This window comes from Thamnophis elegans, chromosome 5 (assembly GCF_009769535.1).
Source record: "Thamnophis elegans isolate rThaEle1 chromosome 5, rThaEle1.pri, whole genome shotgun sequence".
NCBI lineage: Eukaryota > Metazoa > Chordata > Lepidosauria > Squamata > Colubridae > Thamnophis > Thamnophis elegans.
Window position 1 is genome coordinate 90407793 of NC_045545.1, and position 22410 is coordinate 90430202.

General features: G+C 45.6%; 1 protein-coding gene across 2 annotated transcripts in view; it reads right to left on the reverse strand.

Annotated features, from left to right (window-relative positions):
• The window catches only part of LAMA5 (laminin subunit alpha 5), a 227629-nt gene extending 205547 nt beyond the window's left edge, over positions 1-22082 (reverse strand). For both annotated transcript variants that reach the window (XM_032217941.1, XM_032217940.1), the window contains exons 1-2: positions 21536-22082; positions 446-598 (exon numbers count right to left, since the gene is read on the reverse strand). In XM_032217941.1, coding sequence (XP_032073832.1) covers positions 446-598; positions 21536-21838 — 456 coding nt within the window. In that variant the 5' untranslated portion in view covers positions 21839-22082. The remainder of the gene's footprint in view (positions 1-445; positions 599-21535) is intronic.
• Between the last annotated feature and the right edge of the window lie 328 nt (positions 22083-22410).

A 22410-nucleotide genomic window follows, 5' to 3' on the forward strand; every position in this document is an offset into this window, starting at 1 on the left:
CCTGCAGTGCTGCGTTTAACCACTGCGCCACCTCGGCTCTATTAAAAGTGAGTGAAAATTTAGGTGGGTCTTATAGACCGAATATGGACATTTTTGGCATCGCAAACCCTCCGTGCATTCCTCCCAAGCATTCTGCAGGCCAAAAACGGGAGCATTTTTAGTGAAAACAAGCAAGGTTTTGGCAAAAAACAGGGCTTGCGGAGCATTGCAGAGGGTTTCCGGGGGCCAGGGAGGGTGAAAACATGACGCATGGAGGGCTTGGGAGCCCCCAAAACAGGCTCATTTTTGGCAAAAACGGGCTGTGCAGAGCTTCTGAGGGCCAGGAAAAGTGAACATGTGGTGAACGGAGGCCAAAAACTATTTTTTTTCTTGTTTTCCTACTGTAAATTTAGATGCATCTTATAGTCCAATATTTATTTTAGTGGAAAGCAGGTGATCGCCTTACCTGTCCCAAATCTAATGTGACGTTGACCTCATTGAACTCCAGCCTCCGAGACAGCGGGGGGCTCTGCCACCAGCGTTCAGTCCCGTCGATAGCATTCGTGATGGGATGGGCTTTGTTGCTGTTGGATGACGAACAGATGTCACAATACTGTCCCTGTGGCCAGAAGACAGAAAATACATGGTCAGAAACCCCCGAGAAAAGCATGCATTTTTAATTCACAGTTAACAGCTCCACTCACTATCACTTACCAGACTCAACATAAAATCATTGGTCTAACCCAGTTGTAATCCAAATAATAGGAGTTTAGGGCTATTGGATATGGCAGTGATGGTGAACCTTTTTTGGCTCGTGTGCCAAAAGGGAGGGGAGTGCAGGGAGGTTGTGTGCGGGCATGTCACACCCATAATGCAATGCGTGACAGGCCCCCATTGCACATACGCACATGACAGGCACGACCCCCAATTTTTGGTATGCTTTTTTCGCCTGCCCTTTTTCGCTTTATAGGAGCCAGGGGGGGGAGAGTCTCCCCGCCCCCCTGGAGGCCCTCCGGAGGCTTCAGGAGCTTCCCTAAAGCCTCCGGAGCAGAAAAAACCAGCCCTATGGGCAAACCGGAAGTTCGGGAATGGACTTCTGGTTTGCTCATAGGGCCAGTTTTAGTCCTCTGGAGCCTTTAGGGACCTTCTGGAGACTTCCCTGAAGGCTCTGGAGGACAAAAAAGGACCCTACAAGCAAACCGGAAGTCCATTCCCAAACTTCCAGTTTGCCCATAGAGCCGTTTTTAGTACTCTGGAGGCTTCAGGGACCTTCCGGAGACTTCCCTGAAGGCTCCGGAGGGCTTAAACTGGCTCTACAAGGAAACCAGAAGTCCGTTCCCAAAATTCCAGTTTGCCCATAGGGCCAGTTTTTTGTGCTCCGGAAGCTTCAGGGAGACTCTTTTCGCCCTTCCCAGGCTCCTATAAAGCCTCTGGAGCCTGGGGAGGGTGAAAAATGGCCTAAAAAAAAAAAGGCTAAAGTCAGCTGGCCAGTGTTCGTATGCGCGCTGGCCAGCTGACAAATAGCTCCATGTGCCACGTGTGACACGCGTGCCATAGGTTTGCCATCCCGGGGATATGGCCTGCAAAATCCCAGCACCCCATTAGGTGGCAGCAAGGAGAAAAAGCATTTGGGATCTCCATACTGCCACCTAGTGGTCCTTTTGGATAACTGCAGCCAAGATATAGCAATAGCAATAGCAGTAGACTTATATACCGCTTCATAGGCCTTTCAGGCCTCTCTAAGCGGTTTACAGAGAGTCAGCATATTGCCCCCAACAATCTGGGTCCTCATTTTACCCACCTCGGAAGGATGGAAGGCTGAGTCAACCCTGAGCCGGTGAGATTTGAACCGCTGACCTGCTGATCTAGCAGTAGCCTGCAGTGCTGCATTTAACCACTGCGCCACCTTGGTGATATAACATCCCACATTGCAATGTTTTCAAAATAACATCTCAGTAAAGGATAAAACATATTAGAAATGTAACTGGCCTTAAGCTCGGGAAGTAAAACACATCAGTGTCTTTATTTAGGCTTGCTGGTTAAATCGCCATATATATTTTTCCCATCTTATGAATGACATGAAATGTTTTAAAAAACAAGGAAACTAAGAATGAAAAAGGAGGCATTTGTCTAGTCTTGGTCCTATTATGCCATTCTCAATGTCTCCCACAGAGTGGTCCAGGAGTTTTTTGACACATCTGACCCAAATGGCATCTCCAACTGTCTGATCAAAGCCCAAATCCAAGTGCTTTTTACCAGCGATACATACAGAGAATTAGAATAGAACAGAGCTGGATGGGACCTTGGAGGTCTTCTAGTCCAGGCCCCTGCTCAAGCAGGAGAACCTATACCAGTGTTAGCAAACCTTTTTGGCACCGAGCCAAAACGGGAGTGTGCACATGGATGTGCACCATAAACCAGAACAGAAGCCACCCAGTGTGCATGCATGTGCTGGAAACATTATCTTCTGGCTCACTGTGCGCATATGCGCCGGCCAGCTGGTCTTCCATGGGTGGCAGAAACTCGAAGACCAGCTGGGCAGCGTGAATGCATGCGCAAGAAAACAGAAGATCATCTTCCTGGTGTGCACATGCGCACCAGGCGGCTGCTCTTCCGCTTTCTGGGGCTCCCATGCTTGCAAAGACCACCCGGAACCTGGAAGAGCGATGGGCGATGGCTCGTGTGACTGGAGAGATGGCTCTACGTGCCACTTCCGGCATGCGTACCATAGGTTCCGCCATCATGGATCCATTTCAGATAAGTGTCTGACTCTAGACTCAAAAACCTCCAGTGATAGAGAGCCAGGGCTGGGTTCCTGCCAGTTCTAACCTCTTCTATAGAAGAGGTTCCACAAATCTACAGTGCCGTTTAGAACCGGTTCCAGCTCCCTCCCCCCGCCCGTCCGCACATCATCAAGATGAAGAGCGAGAGGAGGAATTCTGGGAGTTGAAGTCCGCAAGTCTTAAATCTGTCAGGTTTGAACACCCCTGGGGTTTTCTTTTTCTAAAGGGTTAGGGGGTGCAAGGGTCTTGTAACTTGACAGCTTTAAGACTTGCACACTTCAATGCCAGAGTTATTGAGCTAACATGACTGTAGGAGGAATTCTGGGAGTTGAAGTCCACAAGTCTTAAAGCTGTCAAGTTTGAACACCCCTTGGGTTTTTTTTTCATTAAAGGGTTAGGGATGCAAGGGTCTTGTAACTTGACAGCTTTAAGACTTGCGTGCTTCAAATGCCAGAGTTTCTGAGCCAACATTTTGGTTGCTAAGCAAGAACGTTGTTAAATGAGTTTCACCACATTTTACAAGTTGACCATGCCCACTCAGTCACATGGCTGGCAAGCCACTCCCACTCAGTCACATGGCCGGCAAGCCACTCCCACAAAGCAGGCCACACCTACAGAAGAAGTTCTAAAAACAATTTGAAACCCACCACTGAGGAGGGCCCATGATTTCTAAAGGCAAGAGGTTCCACCGGTTAATTGTTCTCACTGTCTCCTTAATTCCAGATTGCTTCTCTCTTTTGTTTAGTTTTCAACCATTGTTTCTTGTCTTGCCCTCTGGTGCTTTGGAGAATAACTTGAGCCCCTTTCCACTTTGTGGCAGCCCCTCAAATACTGGAATGCTGCTATCGGGTCACCCCTCAATCTTCTTTTCTTTAGACCAGGCAAACCAGGGGTGGGTTTCAACCCGTTCGCGGCGGTCCCTGTGAACCGGTTGGTCGCCGAACCCGGAAGTAAGTAACTTCCGGGAACAGCGAAGGGCGCGCCCGCGAGCCCGCAGTCCTTACCCGGTTTTGATGAGTTCTGCGCTTCCACGCATGCGCAGGACGCATACAGCGCCTGCGCGATCGTCCAGGAGCAGCTGGAGCGTCGCGCAGACGCTAGTACGCATGCGTGCACCGCGCGCGCCCACGAGGACGCCGCCGGCCCCGTTCCAACCGAACCGGTTGGAACGGGGCGAGAAACCCACCCCTGAGGCAAACCCAAAACCTGCAGCCGTTCTTCATATGGTTTAGTCTTCAGGGGTAGTCCTCAACTAGTGACCGTTCAACGTTGCAACCGGACAAAAAAGAATTATGGCCATTTTTCTCTGTTACGATCATAACAGCATCCTCACAATCACATGGCATCTGGCTCACATTTATGACGGTTGCAGTGTCCCTGTGTCATGTGATCCCCTTTTGCAACCTTCTGACAAGCAAAGTCAATGAGGAAGCCAGATTCACTTAACAACCGTTGTTGGGTTTCACTTAACGACTGTGACAATAAAGGTCATAAAACGGGACAAAATTTACACAACTCTCTTGCTTAGCAATGGAAATTTGGGGTTTAACTGCAGTCGTTAAGTGAAGAATTACCTGTACAAAAGGGGTGGGGCTTTCTTGGTTTTCTCTACACACACCCCCCATCACACACACACCTGATCTCCCAACAAGTCAAACCCACACCTAGAGCTCTGAAACACAAACCTTGTTTGGAATTTTAAAACTTCTTTCTGAGCCAATTAATACTGTATTTTTATCTCTTGGCTAAATTGCAGTAAATGGATGCATGAAACAGGAATCTCCCCATTTTCCTCCCTTAATTCCCATTTTTTTCCCCAAAAATATTTTTCCTCCAAAGTACTAAAACCTCTAGCAAAAAAAGGAAATAAAAAGAAATCCCACTGTCACGTTGGAATGCGAGCAGGAAACAGGAGAATGACTGCTATTCTGACTAGATTAGAATCAAACGTATGCTGAATAAGGAGCTACAAAATGCGGCACAAGGGTCACTTTGGAATGAGGAAGGGTCTTGTTTGCAAAATGAGCCATTATGGGAGGGAGGGAGGGAGGGAGGAAGGGAGAAGGAAGGAAGGAAGGAAGGAAGGAAGGAAGGAAGGAAGGAAGGAAGGAAGGAAGGAAGGAAGGAAAATAACCATTGCCAAATTCCACTTACTCCAAATCTTGGCATTTTTATCAACAGTCCTTGTGCCTGCAGTGGGCAGTTGCTCTTTTGGGTTCCGGTGCACGCATGTGCAGCAGCCAGCTCATCTTCATGTGAAGACCAATTGGCTGGTGTGCATGTGCACGCCAGAACCTGGAAGAGAGAAGCTGGCCAGCGCACATCCATGTCATGGAATCCAGAAGAGCAGCGGGCCGCCACACGCATGTGCATTGGCCAGCTGCTCTCTTCCGGGGTCCTGTGCTCCGGTGCACTGAAAAGATTAGCCATCACTGTACTATAACATTATACAGGTAGTCCTCAACTTAAAACAGCCCTGAAAAGTGACTTAGGACTGTTTTTCAAACATACAAACATTGCAGTCGCAACCAAGTGTGACCGTTTTTCCACACTTACAACCACATAATCAAAATTCAGATACTCGGTGACTGATTCCTATTTACGACAGCTGCAGTGTCCAGGGGTCATGTGATCCCCATTTGCACCCTTTTTGAGAAGCAACGCCAATGGAGAATGACCATTGGCTTACCCGAAGGGTCACCGCGGGAGAGTCCAAGTAACGGGTTAAATCAGTCTGGTTGCCCTGGGACTGAGGAAGTCCTGAACGGGCAGACTGAGGAAGAATTCTGGGGCCCAGTAACACCAGGACGAGTGGCCAAGGAAAAAGATTCCTCAGTCCCAGGGCAACCAGACTGATTTAACCCGTCGCTTGGACTCTCCAAGCGGTGCACAGGAAAATCCACTTAATCGTTGTGTTACTAACCTAACCACTGGAATGATTCACTTAACAACGGTGGCAAGAAAGGTCACAAAACGGAGCAAAATTAACCCAACCCCTATTTTCTTGAGCAAGAGAAATTTGGAAGTCAATGGTGGTCATTGCAGTTTCTCAAGAAACATGAAGCTGAAGAAATCATAACTTTAACACGTGCCCTAATGTTGATCACGTGACTGAGGATATTGTGACAGTTGTAAGTGTGAGGACCGTCTGTAAGTCACTTTTTTCAGTGCAACTGTAACTCCCAACGGTCACTAAACAAACGGGGACTGTCTGTCATAAGAAAGTTCTTCCGGCAGAGCATGTCAAAGAAACTGTATTCGCCTGGGCAAAAAATTTCGGTTACAATGTGGAATTGGCTAAGTGGGAAAAACTTTGGATACTTAATCAGAAACTAACAATGGCTACAGCGTGTAAAGAAAACCTTTATAAGATGTTCTACAGATGACATCTCCCTCCATCACGGCTTTCCATAAGAGCCGAGGTGGCACAGTGGTTAGAGTGCTGTACTGCAGCTACTTCAGCTGACTGTTATCTGCAGTTCGGCAGTTCAAATCTCACCGGCTCAGGGTTGACTCAGCCTTCCATCCTTCCGAGGTGGGTAAAATGACCCGGATTGTTGTTGGGGGCAATATGCTGACTCTGTAAACCGCTTAGAGAGGGCTGAAAGCCCTATGAAGCAGTATATAAGTCTAACTGCTAACTGCTATTGCTATTGCTATTTCCAAAATGTTTAAAAATCTGACCCCAAATTGTTGGAAGTGTAAAAAAACACCAGGCACTTTTTATCATATGTGGTGAACGTGCAATGAGGCAAAAAAATTATTGGAAAATGATTCAATCATGATTAGAACAAATGGTGGGAGACCAAATCTTGTTTAAACCGGAAATTTTTCTCCTAGGTATAATACCAGAGGGGTTTAAGAAAGATACACTTGACTTAATTATTCATGTACTAACTGCGGCGCGCATAACTTATGCACAATATTGGAAAAAAGAAAATACACCACCAGAGCTAGATATAATCAGAAAAGTGTTGACCTGTGCGGAAGCAGATAGGCTCACTCTTGAACTTAAAAATAAAGGGGAATCAGAATATTTTGAAGTCTGGAATAGATTTTATGACTAAGTATAAGACAAGGTGACAAGACTGGAACAAACTGTATATATTGTGATTGGACAGAAGGATTGATAATGTATTAAGTAGGCTAACTGTCAATAGTTGTGACTAGCTGTATATAATGTGAATGTATAGTCACTCCGACTTCACGGTACTGCATTGTTTTAAATGTAAAAATAATAAAAATATATTTTAAAAAAAGAAAGTTCTTCCGGCTAAACTCCATATTCTTTTTGTCAAAAATGGAAATTATGTTCAGTAGGAAATCCACAGCTGGCCATTCTAACAAGAGCTAGCATTTAGGTAGAGAGAAGCTTTTTCAGAACTTCTGCTAAGCTGTTCCAGCTTTTAGCTTAGTTTTCTTACTGCACGATATATGATATCGAGCAGATTAAAGGGTCAAACAAACTCAATTGCCGAAACATAAACTCTGGAATTTAGTATTGTTGTTCCAGATGCAGCCCTTAATACATCCACACCTTCCACCACCAATTGAGTCCCTAAAAACTACAGAAAGCCGTAAATGGAATTAATGAAAAACCATCAATTATCAAGTCTTGTTTTGCTTCTCTGCGATTATAGGAAAAAGCCACTCACTTAACAACCAGAGAAAAATTCACCACTCAAATAAAGACCAGAGAATGCTGGTATCATATCCTCCCAATTCTTCTTTTCTCTAGACTAGCCAAATCCAAATCCTGCAGCCGTTCTTCATATGTTTTGGTCCCCAGGTCTTTGTTCATCTTAGTTATCTACTATGTTTAGTTCTTCTCCAGATATAAACTTATGTATGTATGTATGTAGGTGGATCAGGGGCTAAGATGCTGAGCTTGTCAATCAGAAAGGTCGGCAGTTGGGCCGTTCGAATCCCTAGTGCCACGTAACGGAGTGAGCTCCTGTTACTTGTCCCAGCTTCTGCCAACCTAGCAGTTCGAAAGCATGTAAAAAATGCAAGTAGAAAAATAGAAAACACCTTTGGTGGGAAGGTAACAGCGTTCCACGCACCTTTGGCGTTTAACCATGCTGGCCACATGATCACGGAGACGTCTTCGGGCAGTGCTGGTTCTTCGGCTTTGAATGGGAGATGAGCACCACCCACTAGAGTCTGGAACGACTAGCACATGTTTACCTTTATGTATGCATGTATTAATAATTGAAGGTGGCAAATATAATCAATACTTTGCTCTCGCTTTATTTTCCTCAAAAAAGCAATCTGTAAGGCAGAGGTCAAACTTGATTTCACTGAGGGCCCTATCAGAGTTGTGTTTGACCTGTAAGGGGGGGGAGAACATGGCCAGGGGCACGGCCAGCTCAACCTCACTCGTGTCAACGGTGCCTGTTGGGTACGGGCTCCCGATCTCAGTTTTCAGCAATGTTGGGAAAGATTGAGGGCAAAAGAAGACGGGGACGACAGAGAATGAGGTGGCTGTATGGAGTCACTGAAGCAGTCAGTGTGAGCTTAAATGGACTCCGGAGGATGGTAGAGGACAGGAAGGCCTGGAGGAACGTTGTCCATGGGGTCGCGATGAGTCAGACACGACTTCGCAACTAACCACAAAAGAATTCAGTCAAGGACTACCTGTATAGATTTCTTGTTTGATTTCTGCTGTCTGCAAGGAAAGCTAACCAACCCCTCAAGCTGTTTCCATGGCTTGTTTTTTTGGAAAGTACACAGTAAGTCCCAGATTTTTCCCCTTGACCAGAAACCATGATTTGTTTTGGTTTGAAGCTCGGGAACCACAATAAAAGGAAGCATAAAAGAAATGTTTACAATTCAAGTGTTCCCCTTGGCACAAAACGCCAAACAATTCGGCTGCCTCACACCAGCCCATTTATCCCGTTCACAATAAGCCAGGATTCTCATAAATTCTAAGCTTATCGGGACGCCGAAACAGCCCCATGTTCAACTTGGAGTGGAATGAAAGAAACATGTCAGTCGCTCCTTCACGGAAGCCTCTGAGTGGGAAAAACACAGCCTCTTTTGAGTTTCACTAGCAAAATCTGAAGTAAGGTTTCCAAGGATGATCTTCCTATTCAGAGCTCAAAATAAAAAGCCAGTTTTCAGGACGGCTGGACTCGTTCATCGTTCTGGCAGCCAGTTTTACCCCCCAAAAAAGCCAGGATGTTCAAAAGAAGTAGGACATAAGCTTCTTTTGAAACTCAAATGTTGGCTGAAACTTGGGATATTAAGACTGGGCAAATCTGCTGCTTAGAAATTGTGCCAAATAGTTTTAAAACCGGAATTATTTTTATTAGGTATATTAAAAGGAAAGTGCTGTAAAAAAACACAATATATCATGTTACACATAACAACAGCGGTGATTCGCTTAACAACAGGTGGGACAAAGCTCGCTGAACAACTGCCTTACTCAGCAGTGGAAATTTTGGGTCCAATGGCGGTCGTATATCGAGGACTATCTGTATTCAGATGTCCTTCCTTGGCTACTAAGGTCCCCAGACTGGATACAGAGTGAACGGTGGTAATTGCCACAATTTCTTTTTTTAAAAATAGTGTTTATTATACAATTTTCCTTATTACTATTTTCCTGTGTTACTATTTCAATCTTTACAACCCTCTGGTATCGGTATATCTCATAATACAAGTTATTTACATTATTCTTCCTTTCCATTTATGCACATATCTATTTTATACAGTTTGCCATTATTATAATTACATCATTCATTATATATATATATATGTATGTATATAGATCTATTTCAAGCTATTTAGCTCTCATCAGCTAGCCACACCCTTGTTGGGAATCGAACCTGTGCTCTATTGCCTCTCAGGCAGATGTATATATACAATAGAGCACAGGTTCGATTCCCAGCAAGGGTGTGGCTAGCTGATGAGAGCTAAATAGCTTGAAATAGATCTATACTAGTCTCCCTTTATTTATTTATCAGCATAAATGTAACAAATGTAACAAAAAGGCAACAGTAAAAAATATTGGGTTTCTGTCTGGATGGTCTCTTGTGACGAGCCGAAGACAGAGAGTGGAAGTGTGACCTTCCTCCCATATTTGGGCATACCAGGGGTTGTGACTTTATATATATATATATATATATATATATATATATATATATATATATAACATAACACATTTTTGTCACCTCTTAATTTACTTTAACGTTCTTGTTCATTACTTCTATTCTCTAACCAATTATACCATGTGTCCCAAATCAAATCGTTTTCCGTTTCTCCTCTTTCTTTTATTTCCATTGGTAGCCTATCCATCTCCGCACATTCTAACACTTTTTTTTATCACCATTCCATCAGAGAGGATGCTATTTTTTTTTCCAGTTTGGCACATATATGATTCTGGCCGCTGTTATTATGTGTAACATGTAACATGATATATTGTGTTTTTTACAGTAATTTCCTCTTAATATACCTAATAAAAATAATTCCGGTATACAAGCAACAAAGTTGTAGTCATAAGAAGATAAGGAAATAGGCAATAGGAAACATGAGAAGGGTAATAATAATAGAGCCCTACTAGGTAGATATCCCATATCTGTGTCTACTCATGCACAGCCCTTTAAGATTATGAGCTGCAAGGGTCTCTTGTAGAATTTATCTAAAGCTACTTGTGGTCAGGGAAGAAGGAAAGAAGATGAGTCCAAAGCTCAGTTCAGATCCTTTTCAAACACATGTTCCTTTTGTTGTTGTTCCATGCGAAGTCATGTCCAACCCATCATGACTCCATGGACAACGTTCCTCCAGGCCTTCCTGTCCTCTACCATCCTCTGGAGTCTATTTAAGCTCACGCCAACTGCTTTGGTGACTCCATCCAGCCACCTCATTCTCTGCCTTCCCCTTCTTCTTTTGCCCTCCATCTTTCCCAGCATTAGGCTCTTCTCCAGTGAGTCCTTCATCATTAGGTGGCCAAAGTATTTGAGTTTCACCTTCAGGATCTGGCCTTCTGAAGAGCAGTCAGGGTTGATCTCCTCTAGGACTGATCAGTTTGATCATCTTGCAGTCCAAGGGACTCACAGAAGTCTTTTCCAGCACCAGAGTTCAAAGGCCTCCATTCTTTGGCAGTCAGCCTTTCTTATAGTCCAACTTTCACAGCTATACATTACAACTGGAAAGCCTTGACTATAAGGTTATATAGCCTTGACTATAAGCACTTTTGTTGGCAGGGTAATATCTCTGCTTTTTAGTATGCTGTCTAGATTTGCTATAGGTTTCCTCCCCAGGAGCAAGCGTCTTTTAATTTCATGTTCCTTATAGCCTACCAATTTTAATTTTAATTTTAACCTGCTTGAAACTCACTGGAACTGGTTCATCACCAAAATTGGATTGACTACATACTACGGTACATGAGAAGACCTGAAAGACTAGGTTAAGGAAAGGTTGTCATGGAGGAAATTTATGTGATTGCTAAGAATCAACATCAACTTGTTGGCACATAATCAGTCAAAGGAATAAGAAAAAACTAAAAAGTCTTTGGGTTCCTTGGTGTTCTCCCAGGTTGGATGTTTCTTGCAGACATTTCCTTACCTGACTAGGTAGCTTCATCAGTTCTAGTGAGCGTGCGGTTTGCTCCTGGTTTATATACAGTAGCTTACCCTGTCAGTACTGGTGGGGATGTGATTTTCTCCTTGGTAGATCTTTGATTAGGTTGCTCTTTATTGCTCAATTGTTTGTCTTAGTTGATAATTCCTTGATTCGGATACTGTTTACTACTTGATTGTTTGTCTGGTGTTAATCCCTGCTTATCTGGGTGTTGATTGCCGATGAGGAGGTGTGCTGGTCTTTTTGTTTCCTGTTTTAACGCTTTTATTGTGTATTTTGAACGTTGCTCAGAGTCCTCTCGAACTGCGAGATGGACAGCAAATAAATTTAATCATAATAACAGTACAGGTAGTCCTCGACTTATGATTACAATTGACCGTAGAATTTATGTTGTTAAGTGAGAAATTTGTTAAATGAGTTTTGCCCCATTTTACGACTTTTCTTGTCACGTTTGTTAAGTGAATCATTGTAGTTGTTAAGTTAGTAACACAGTTGTTAAGCGAATCTGGTTTCCCCATTGACCTTGCTTGTCAGAAGGTTGCAAAAATTGGTCACAGAACTCCGGGACATCCTGCAACTGTCACTAAATATGAATTCGTTGTAAATCACGTGACCTGCAATGGTCATAAGTGTGAAAAGCAGTCATGAGTGCCTTTTTTTTAGTGCTGTTGTAACTTTGAATGGTCACTAAATGAACTGTTGTAAGTCAAGGACTACCTGTAATAGGTGCTTGGGCGCATTCCCAAAACAATCAGAGCATCACTTGAACACCATTGCCATTGACAAATTCACCATCAGTTAATTGCAAAAGGCAGCTTTACTTGGAACAGCTTACATCTGCGACAAAATCTGTAACACCATCAAACATCCATCCCTGGCCATCCCAGGAAAGAACTTGACAGGTGGTTAAAAACCTCAAATTTAGTCTGGACATCCAGCTGGCTGTGCAAAGGAAAAAAATAATAATAAACATCTGGTTGACTGTGTGACAAACCGCAATAATGGTGCAGTCTGAATATCTGGGTGACTGTGCAATGAATCATATGAACAACAATGGTGTGTAAACGTGGTTTATCTCCAGGTGTCTACTGATGGCTGATTTGTCTGAGAGCCAAGCTCTGTTTTTGACTTGAAGCTTGGCTTAGGACAATGATGGCTAACCTTTTTGTTGTCGCGTGCTGAAAGTACGTGTGCGTGCACGATAGCACATACACACGCATGCCCACACCTATAATTCAATACGTGCATGACACCCCGTGTGCATCCCGGCCCTTTGTGCATGCAAACATGACATCCCTGTACTCCCTACACCCCAAACGTGCATGGGCATGTGACCCTCCAATATGCTGACTCTGTGAACTGCTGGTACCTTTGGTTTTTCCTGCCCAGATGTTAAACCTTGCTTTTCCCTCACATTAAATTTCCTTTTGTTGGATAGGGCCCCATAGTTCAAGTCTGTCAAGATCTTTTTGGATCCTGAGCTTGTCTTCTGGGGTGTCTGGCTATTCCTGCCAGCTTAGTGTCATCGGCAAATTTGATGAGTTCCCCTTCTATTCCTTCAACTAAGTTTCCTCTCAGTCAGCAACCTAGAAATCCAATGAATGACTCAATCAATGAACTATAGTAATCTAGCCTCAACCTGCTTATCTTCCAAACCCAGACAACAATCAAACCGGTTTGGTAAAAGCATTACTTCCCTAGAAACAAAGCCCACCCTGAGTTTTGTTATGGTTACTCCCCCACTTCTTTGCGAGAACAGTTGTTTTATCTGTGAATACAGGCTAGTCCTTCTCACCCACCCACGGAGGATAAAGTCCAGGTGAATTCTAGAAAGAGTGCAGAGCAACATTGGAAAAGTGTAAAGATCCCTACTGATGAGAAGGTGATAAGGAACATATCAGAATGTGCAGAAATGAATAGACTAACATTAGCAATTAAAGAGAAAGAGCAAACTGAATATTGTATGATTTGGGAAGTATTTTGCCAATGGTTGGAGGGGGGGAAAAAGGAGTTTGGAAATGAAGAAAACTAAAAAACAAGTAGATAATACACTTAGATAAAGATATAAAATGGTTAGCATGTGTAAGTTAAGAATAATGATGTTTAGTGTTGATATAGTATTACTAGAAGTTAGTAAGAAGAAAAATAGAGAGTTTTATAATGTTTATAATTAAACATTAATCAATATATTACAATACTAAACTTAGGGGAATAATGTTAATATGAACGTAAAGATGTGGCAAAAGAGGAACAATGTTGCACAGAAATGTTTGTACCCAGACAACACACTGCATAAGGAAAGATGGAAAGCCTATTTTTGTAATTGAAAAACAATAAAACTATTTAAAAAACGAGTGCAGAGAACCGCAACAAAGATGATGATTAGGGAAATGTATAAAGAACGGTTGCAGGAATTGGGTTTGCCTAATCTAGTGAAAAGGACTATCAGGGGGTATGATAGCAGTGTGCCAGTATTTGAGGAGGTGTCACAAAGAGGAGAGGGTCAACCTATTCTCCCAAGCAACCAAAGGCAGGACAAGAAGCAATGGATGGAAGCTAATCAAGGAGAGAAGCAATCTAGAACTAAGGAGAAAATTTCCTGATAGCTAGAACAATTAATCCGTGGAACAACTTGTCTCGGGAAGTTGTAGGTGCTTCATCACTGGAGGTTTTTAAGAAGATGTTGGATAACCATTTGTCTGAAATGGTATAGACTGGAGCAGTGGTTCATTGCCCCACAGGGGGGGGATTTGATTTTTTAATGGGGCGGGGGGCAATTTGAACCTTGTTTAAACCAAGTTTAAGCCTTTTAGGCTTCCTCCGTTTGAGCAGAGTTCACTTTTTGAGTAAAATAAGAATTATATGTCACGGGGGTGGAGAGATCAGGATTTTAGAGATGCTTAGGTGAGGCATGGCCAAAAAAAAAAGGTTGAGAACTACTGGACTAGAGTTTCCTGCCTAAGCTGGGGGTTGGACTAGACGACCTCCCAGATCCCTTCCAACTCTGATATTCTGTTATTCTGTTATGATAACATTGTCCCATCATTTGAGGGACTGCCACAAAGAGAACAAACAGTATCTCTTTCTCCAGTTGAACTGGGATGGGTTGAATTTTGCGAATCTTGATATAATGAAGTCCTATTTCCCAAAGCATCCGAAAGCAAGACAAGAAAACAATGGATGGAAACTAAGTGAGGAGAGGAGCAATCTAAAACCAAGGAGAAATTCCCCAACAGTGAGAGCCGCTCAACAATGGAACAGCCTGCCTTCAGAAGTTGTGGGTTCTTCATCACTGGAGGTGATTTTGAATCAGGCATTGTATAGCCATTCACACTAAATGATATAGGGCAGCGGTATCAAACTCGGTTCCACCACAAAACCGCGTTCGACGAAACCGCGCTCGACGAAACCGCGTAGCTGACGTCATCAACAGGGCGACAACAGCGCGGAGACAGAAGCACGCTGTAAACGCTAAACCTAAAATTAACCCCTAAACCTAAACCTAACCCCCCTAAACCTAATCCTAAACCTGACCCTAAACCTAACCCTTAACCTAACCCTAAACCTAACCCTAAACCTAACCCTTAACCTAACCCTAAACCTAATCCTAACCCTTAACCTAACCCTAACCCTAACCCTAACCCTAACCCTTAACCTAACCCTAACCCTAACCCTAACCCTTAACCTAACCCTAAAGCTAACCCTAACCCTTAACCTAACCCTAAACCTAATCCTAACCCTTAACCTAACCCTAAACCTAAACCTAACCCTAACCCTAAACCTAACCCTAACCCTAAACCTTACCTTAAGTTGAATCGGCTTGCTTTCAAAGCGCTATTTAAAGCGCCCTTCTTTCTCCGCGCTCGCTGTTGTCGCCCTGTTGATGACATCAGCGACGCGGTTTAATCGGGCGCGGCTTAGTCGAGCGCGGTTTTGTCGTGCCACGGTCAAACTCAAAGCTCGGGGGCCAGATCTGGCCTACAGGGTGCTTAGATCTGGCCCGCGGGGCCACCCTGGAAGTAGCGGTGGCCTGCGGTGCCTCTGCCAGCCAAAATGGAGCTCGGGAAGGCCACACACGGCCCTCCTGAGCTCCGTTTTTACTGGCAGCGGGTTGCAGGAGGCCATCGCAGCCGGAAACGGAGCTCGGGAGCCCATTTTCTCTGGCAGAATACTCACGCCACCACAGACGCCCCCGACACAAGTGGCTACGCCTACCCTGGCCACACCCATTCCCCCCCCCCAAGTCAAACACAACCGTAACGTGGCCATCAATGAAATCGACTTTGACACCCCTGATATAGCACCTCCTGCCTGAGCCAGAGGTTGGATTAGAAGACCTCTAAGGTCCCTTCCAACTCCGATATTCTGCTAAATGGGATCTTAGCGGCTTCCTACATCCAGGAGCAAACACAAGAGATCCTGCTGCTTTGGTTTATCTTCCCCCAGCGGGGAAGGTTTCAGATTCCATTTCTTTTCCCAACTACTGAAGTTGCCCTCCCAAGATTTACAACAACTCTGGGAAATCAAAGCTTTCGTGAACGGCTCCGCGCTCTTCTTCTGCTCCTTCTGTGAACAAATCCCCTCTTGCCACTGGGATTTCTCCATCCAGATGTTCAGGATTGTTAGCCTTTTGACAAGCAGCAGCTCCTGAAGAGTGGCACCCTTCTGCTATCCACATTCCTGGGAAATTCCTGTTCCCGGGGGCTTGTGGCTTCTCAGTTGAGGGCCCTTTTTAAGCCGACATTTACTTTGACATAAAGCTGTAATAATTGTTTATCTTTAACACACCCTCCCTCCGCTCCCACCCACATTCCTGCAAACAATTTGAGGACTTCATTATATCAAGAGTCTCAAAATGCAACCAACTCAGCTTAAGTTGGACAAACAAATACTCCCCCCCCCACGTAGCACACCGGGGAACACACGAAGTGTGCTTTTTTCTCTCTCTCTCCAATTCAGCTTTTTTTTTTTTTTGGTTAAAATGTTTTTATTTTCCATTTTTCATTTTCATACACTCACATATATACTGTGCATAGCCGGGCCCATACAACATTAAACAATAATCACAGCAATTCCTCTTGTCAACAATACCCCCCAAAATGGAAACCCAATATACCTCTTCCACTCTCCATACACCTCCTTCTTCCGCCCCCCTCCAACTTTCTATCTTCCCTCCATCATTCCCCTCTACCCTACTTCCCCTCCCCCTCTATCACTCCTCTCTCCCAGTCCACTCCCTCCCTTCCTTCTCACCCTCCCTCCCATCCTCTCTCCTGCCCTCTCTACCCATCTTTCTTCTATCCCACTCCTCCTCCCCTTGGTGTATTTCTACTATATGTCAATATACTCAACGTCCTATTTTTACAGAGAAATTAAAGAGAAACAGTATACATGTGAAGTCGCATTACATTGAAATCTAACACATGGTATATATTCCCCCTCCCCCCCACCCTCCCCCCCCAACACCCTCTAGCTTTAGAGTAGAATAGAATAACAGATTGGAAGGGACCTTGGAGGTCTTCTAGTCCAGCAGCCACCAACCAGAGGTCCATGGCCCACTGGGGGTCTGTGAGAAAATTTTGGTGACCCACAGAAAAATTATTTCCATTTTTTTATATTGCACTAAATCAGGGGTCCTCAAACTACGCCCCCTGGGACGGATACATGCAATGAACGTTTGTGCTGCTGCAGAATGTCTCCCCCTTTGGGGTTTTTTTTTGTGTGGGTCGGAGGGGGGCAGAAATTCTGACTTGAGGTCTCCTTCAGCCTCCTGGTGGGGGGCTTTGGGCGAAGGCTGGAGGGAAGTGACACTGGTGGCGAAGGGCCAGAGGATCTTGTTCCAGTGGGACTGCATCATGGCCTGGAACTGGCTGACCATCTCAGTCCACTGAGCCTCAAGGCGCCGGTATCTGGCCTTGCACACGCACAGGTCTTTCCTCTGCTTTGAAAGCCTATGCTCATAGTCCTCAGTGAGATGCTTCTGCTGAGGCGCCTTCTCGGTCAGATCCAATTTGAACTGAGCCAGCTGTTTTGTCAACTCTTTCTCATGGCGGCTGCTTAGCTCCAACAACTACTTCCTGTTGGGGTCCTAAGGAGCCCGGGCGGGCAGGCGAGGAGTGGCTGGGAGGGGAGGGACGAGTAGAGGACGGCGAGGCGCCCCTCAATGTGAGTGACATCAAATTGGCCATGTCCACCCAGCCAGTCATTAGGCAGATCATATTAGTGGTCTGCGGGATTTAAAATTATGAATTTAGGGGTCTCTGAGGTCCCAAAGGGTGGGGACCCCTGTTCTAATCCGACTCTCTGCTTAGGCAGGAAATCCTGGCCTTTATCATTTCAGACAAATGGCTATCCAATCTTTCTCCCAGAGCTATAAAAAGTGACTGAAACAAATCATAAAGTGTGTGGCAGCAGCCAAAAGAGCGAATGCAATCATTGGTTATATTTATTTATTTATTAGACTTATATACCGCTTCATAGGGCTTTCAGCCCTCTCTAAGCGGTTTACAAATTTTTTAGCAAATTGAGTCAGCAACTTGCCCCCAACAATCTGGGTCCTCATTTCACCCACCTCGGAAGGATGGAAGGCTGAGTCGACTTTGAGCCGGTGAAGCAGAGAGCATAGACTCAAAATCACACAAAGTATAAATACCGCTTTATAAAGCCTTAGTAAGGCCACACCTGGAATACTGCATCCAGTTTTGGTCACCACATTACAAAAAAGATGTTGAGACTTTGGAAAAAGTGCAAGAAATATCAACTAAGATATTTAAGGGCCCGGAAACAAAAACATAACAGTTGCAGGAATTGGATATGGCCAGTCTAGAGAAAAGAAGGACTAGGGGGGACATGATAACAGTATCCCAGTATTTGACAAACTGTCACAAAGAAGAGGGGGTGTGTGTCAACTTTTCTCCAAAGCACCAGAGGGCAGGACAAGAAACAATGGATGGAAACTAATCAAGGAGAGAAGCAACCTGGAATTGAGGAGAAACTTCCTAACCGGGAGGACAATGAACCAATGAAACTGCTTGCAGTCAGAAGTTATGGATGCTTCATCACTGGAGGTTTTTAAGAAGAGACTGGACAGCTATTTGTCTGAAATGGTATAGGGTCTCCTGCTTGAGCAGAGGGCAGGACTAGAAGAAGAAGGACCTCTAAGGTCCCTTCCAGCTCTGTTCTGTTTCTGATTCAAATCAAATGAAATTGATCAGAACAAATGAACTTTGTGTATAAACCTGCTACAGTACAAGGACGACAGCTATTATCATATCGCCACCTTAAATTCTTTTATTAAAAAAATAGCAATAGCAATTAGACTTATATACCGCTTCATAGGGCCTTCAGCCCTCTCTAAGCGGTTTACAGAGTCAGCATATCGCCCCCAACAATCTGGGTCCTCATTTTACCCACCTCGGAAGGATGGAAGGCTGAGACAAGCTTGAGCCGGTGAGATTAGAACCGCTGAACTGCAGATAACCGTCAGCTGAAGTGGCCTGCAGTACTGCACTCTAACCATTGCGCCACCTTGGCAAAATAATGTATTGCCTCTCTCTGAACTCTTTATTTCTACGATTTGTATCCTGCCTTTTATTATTTTATTATAAGTAAGCAAAAGTGGTGGACATAGTCAATCCTCCTGTTATTTTCCCTACAGCCCTGAGAGGTAGGTTGGGGTGAGAGAGTCACTGGTCCAATGTCACACATCGGTTTTCATGCCGAAGGCAGAATTAAAATCCACAGTCTCTTGTGAATGGGCTCAAAGCCACCCAGCCAGCTTTCATGTCTAAGGTGGGACTGGAACTCGTGGTCTCCTTGTGATTGGTCCAAAGTCACCCACCAGCTTTCATGCCAAAGGCAGGACTAGAACTTACAGTCTCCTTGTGATTGGTCCAAAGTCACCCACCAGCTTTCATGCCAAAGGCAGGACTAGAACTTACAGTCTCCTGGTGATTGGCCCAACGTCACTCAACTAGCTTTCACGCCTGAAGCAGGACTAGAACTCGCAGTCTCCTGATTTGTAGGCCAGCACCTTAACGATTACACCTCTATGGTTCAGATTTGAAAAGATCCAAGGTGGAAATATTATATAAAATCATTCATGATGCATAGTTCATTTGCAATTTGGTTGATCTCTGAACCCCTTACTAGGGGTGCCCATCATAAAAGTAATTATTTTGTAGAGAAAGTTGCAGGTGGGATGACATCTGTGTGCGGCTCGTTTCATTTTATCTCAAAACCTTGAAATGTTGACAAACACCATTTCCTTTACATTCCTTTATATCTAACTTCTCTTTTCTTTAATTGTCTACCGCTGCTTTAACCCAGCATATTCCCTAGGTCTTCAAAGAATATCCAAGTAAGCTACCCAAGGCAATAATCAATTCAAAAACATGCTTAAGACGATTCCCCATTTCAACCCCAGCCAAACTTTGAGTAAAACCAAGGTGTTTCATTACCCACAAAGGGACTAAGTTACAATATGGATATAGGAGTCCCCTAAATAATTGTGGTTATCAAACAGAACTAATGAAATGGATCAATTTGCTTTGGGTCTTTAAAAAGTACTTTGCGTCTTTAAAAAGTTCTTTGTACATCCAAAGTTGGTCTCCCTAGCAAAATCTTAAATGTTTTCTATTTCAGCAGATAATTTTAGCAAGGGTTTTTCTGTTCTTCCCACTCAACAAGTCCAAACATATTTTGTGCCGAGCAGCATGCCATTCTGCTCTTAAGACTGAACACCCTGTAATAACATAATTCTCGAGAAACCAATTCTATTTACCGCTCTCCGATCCTTTTAAGAGATCAAATCCTTCATCTCATTACTTTAGTTCTGATTAACTTTTTTTTTTCTCTCCCTCACTTAGCTACCCAGCCCAGAAATTCAGCTTAGCAAGTGATTTCTTGGACTTTTTCCAACACATATTGGGTAAGGAGCACTAGAGATCCTTTTCAGATAGAAAGGTAGTAAATGTGGAGGGTGGGGAAACCCTTTTATAAAGCCCTGAAGGGCACCTGAGAAATGCGAAGTGTATGTTGTAAAGCCACAGTCCTCAAAAGAGGGTTTGTGCATTTGTCTTATAAGTGGGAATCAGGTCAGAAGCGAAGAAAATTGGAAGATACACATAATCTAGAGATGAATGGATGAATGGAGGGAGGGAGAGAGATAAGAAGAAGAAGGGAAGAAGCAAGGGGGAGGGGAGAGGGGGGAGGGGAGAAGGGGGAAGAGAAAGAAAGGAAAGGGGGAGAGGGAAGGAAGGAAGGAGAGAGAGGAAAGGGAGGGGGAAGGAAGGTGAGGGGGAAAGAAAGAAGGAAGGAAGGAGAGGGGGAGAGGGAAGGAAGGAAGGAGAGAGAGGAAAGGGAGGGGGAAGGAAGGAAGGTGAGGGGGAAAGAAAGAAGGAAGGAAGGAAAGGGGGAGAGGGAAGGAAGGAAGGAGAGAGAGGAAAGGGAGGGGGAAGGAAGGAAGGTGAGGGGGAAAGAAAGAAGGAAGGAAGGAAAGGGGGAGAGGGAAGGAAGGAAGGAGAGAGAGGAAAGGGAGGGGGAAGGAAGGAAGGTGAGGAGGAAAGAAAGAAGGAAAGAAGGAGAGGGGGAAGGAAAGAAGGAAAGAAAGGAGAGGGGAAGGAAGGAAGGAAGGAAGGAAAGAAAGAAAGGAGAGGGGGGAGGAAAGAAGGAAAGAAAGGAGAGGGGGAAAGAAGGAAGGAGGGGGAGGGCGAAGGAAAAAAGAAGAGGGAAGGCGAAGGAAAGAAGAAAGGAAGGAGAGGGAGAAGGATAGAAGGAAGGAAGGAAAGAAAGGAGAGGGGGAAGGAAAGAAGGAAGGAAGGAGAGAGGGAGGGAGGGAAGGAAGGGCTACCCAGAGTCCCAATTTCTTGGGCAAAGGGGGGAGGGCTGCAGAAAACCAAGGTAATGGGAGGCGGGCAGGGCTTCCTTGCATTCTTGCGAAGAGTAACAAGACCTGAAGTTGAGACGAGTCCGCTTTGGAGCCACGCTTCTCCTTCCCAAACCCCTCCAACTCCCAAACCCCATCCGCGACCATCCGGGGGCTGATGGTCTTCATCATCTCCATAAAGGGGGAGACCGAGCGGAGCACGGCGGGCTCTCCGCTCAGTCCGAAGCGGAGATCGCCGAGCCCCACACTTGTTGCGACCGCATTCACACACACACCCAGAGCTCCCGCGGGCCAGGCAGCGCCCTACCTGGATGGTCTGGTTGGGCTCCCCTCCGGAGACCGGCCCTCCCACGAGTTTGCAATACAGATCCTCCACGGGGCGCGGGGGGCTCCGGCCGCCGGCTTCCTCCTCGCCGCAGGTGGCGGTGGCGGAGATCTGGGTGCCCTCGGCCAGGTTGAAGTAAGGCGGGTGCAAGCTGTAGCCGTTCACGTCGGCCTGGAAGGAGACCGGCTGAGCCCACGAAGCCCCCGGCAGGGCCGCCGCCGCCACCACCACCAGCAGAGCCAGCGGGCACCGGAGTCCAGCAGCGGGCACCGGCCGGCTCGCCATTTTCCCCGGGCCACTTGGAAAGAGCCGGGCGTGGAAGATTCCCCTCCGCCGGACCGGTGCGGATCGGGGCCAAAGAGGCGCCGAGCCCGAGGAAAAGAGGCGATTGGGCGCTCCGAGTTTGCAACCTGCGCTGCGGCTCCCGCTGGGTTCGGAGCGCAGTTGGCTTCTCGCTCTCTCTCCCTCTCTCCTCTTGCGGCTCGCAGCGGCGGCGGCGGCCCCGAGAGGGAAGTGGAGGGAGGGGCCACGCGGGGATTAGTCCTGTCGGAGGCTGCCCATTGTGTCGGCCGCCCTCGCGGCTCTTGTCCCCGGTTAACCCGTTCTGCCCGTCGGCCGGCCAGGGGAAAAGGGGCAAGGGAGAAAAACAAAGAGGGAAAAGTCCGCGCGCGCGTGTCTCGCCTAGCAGCGGCCGCTGGGGCGAGAGAGAGGGGGGGGGGAGAAAGAGGCGCCCGGTGGAGCCCCAGACACCCATTCCCCAAAATTCTCTTCTCCCTTTTTTTTAAAGACCCTCCCCTCTTTGCAAATGCTCGAGCAGATCCAAGGATTTCTCCCCCCCCCCTCCTCACCGCCCAGAA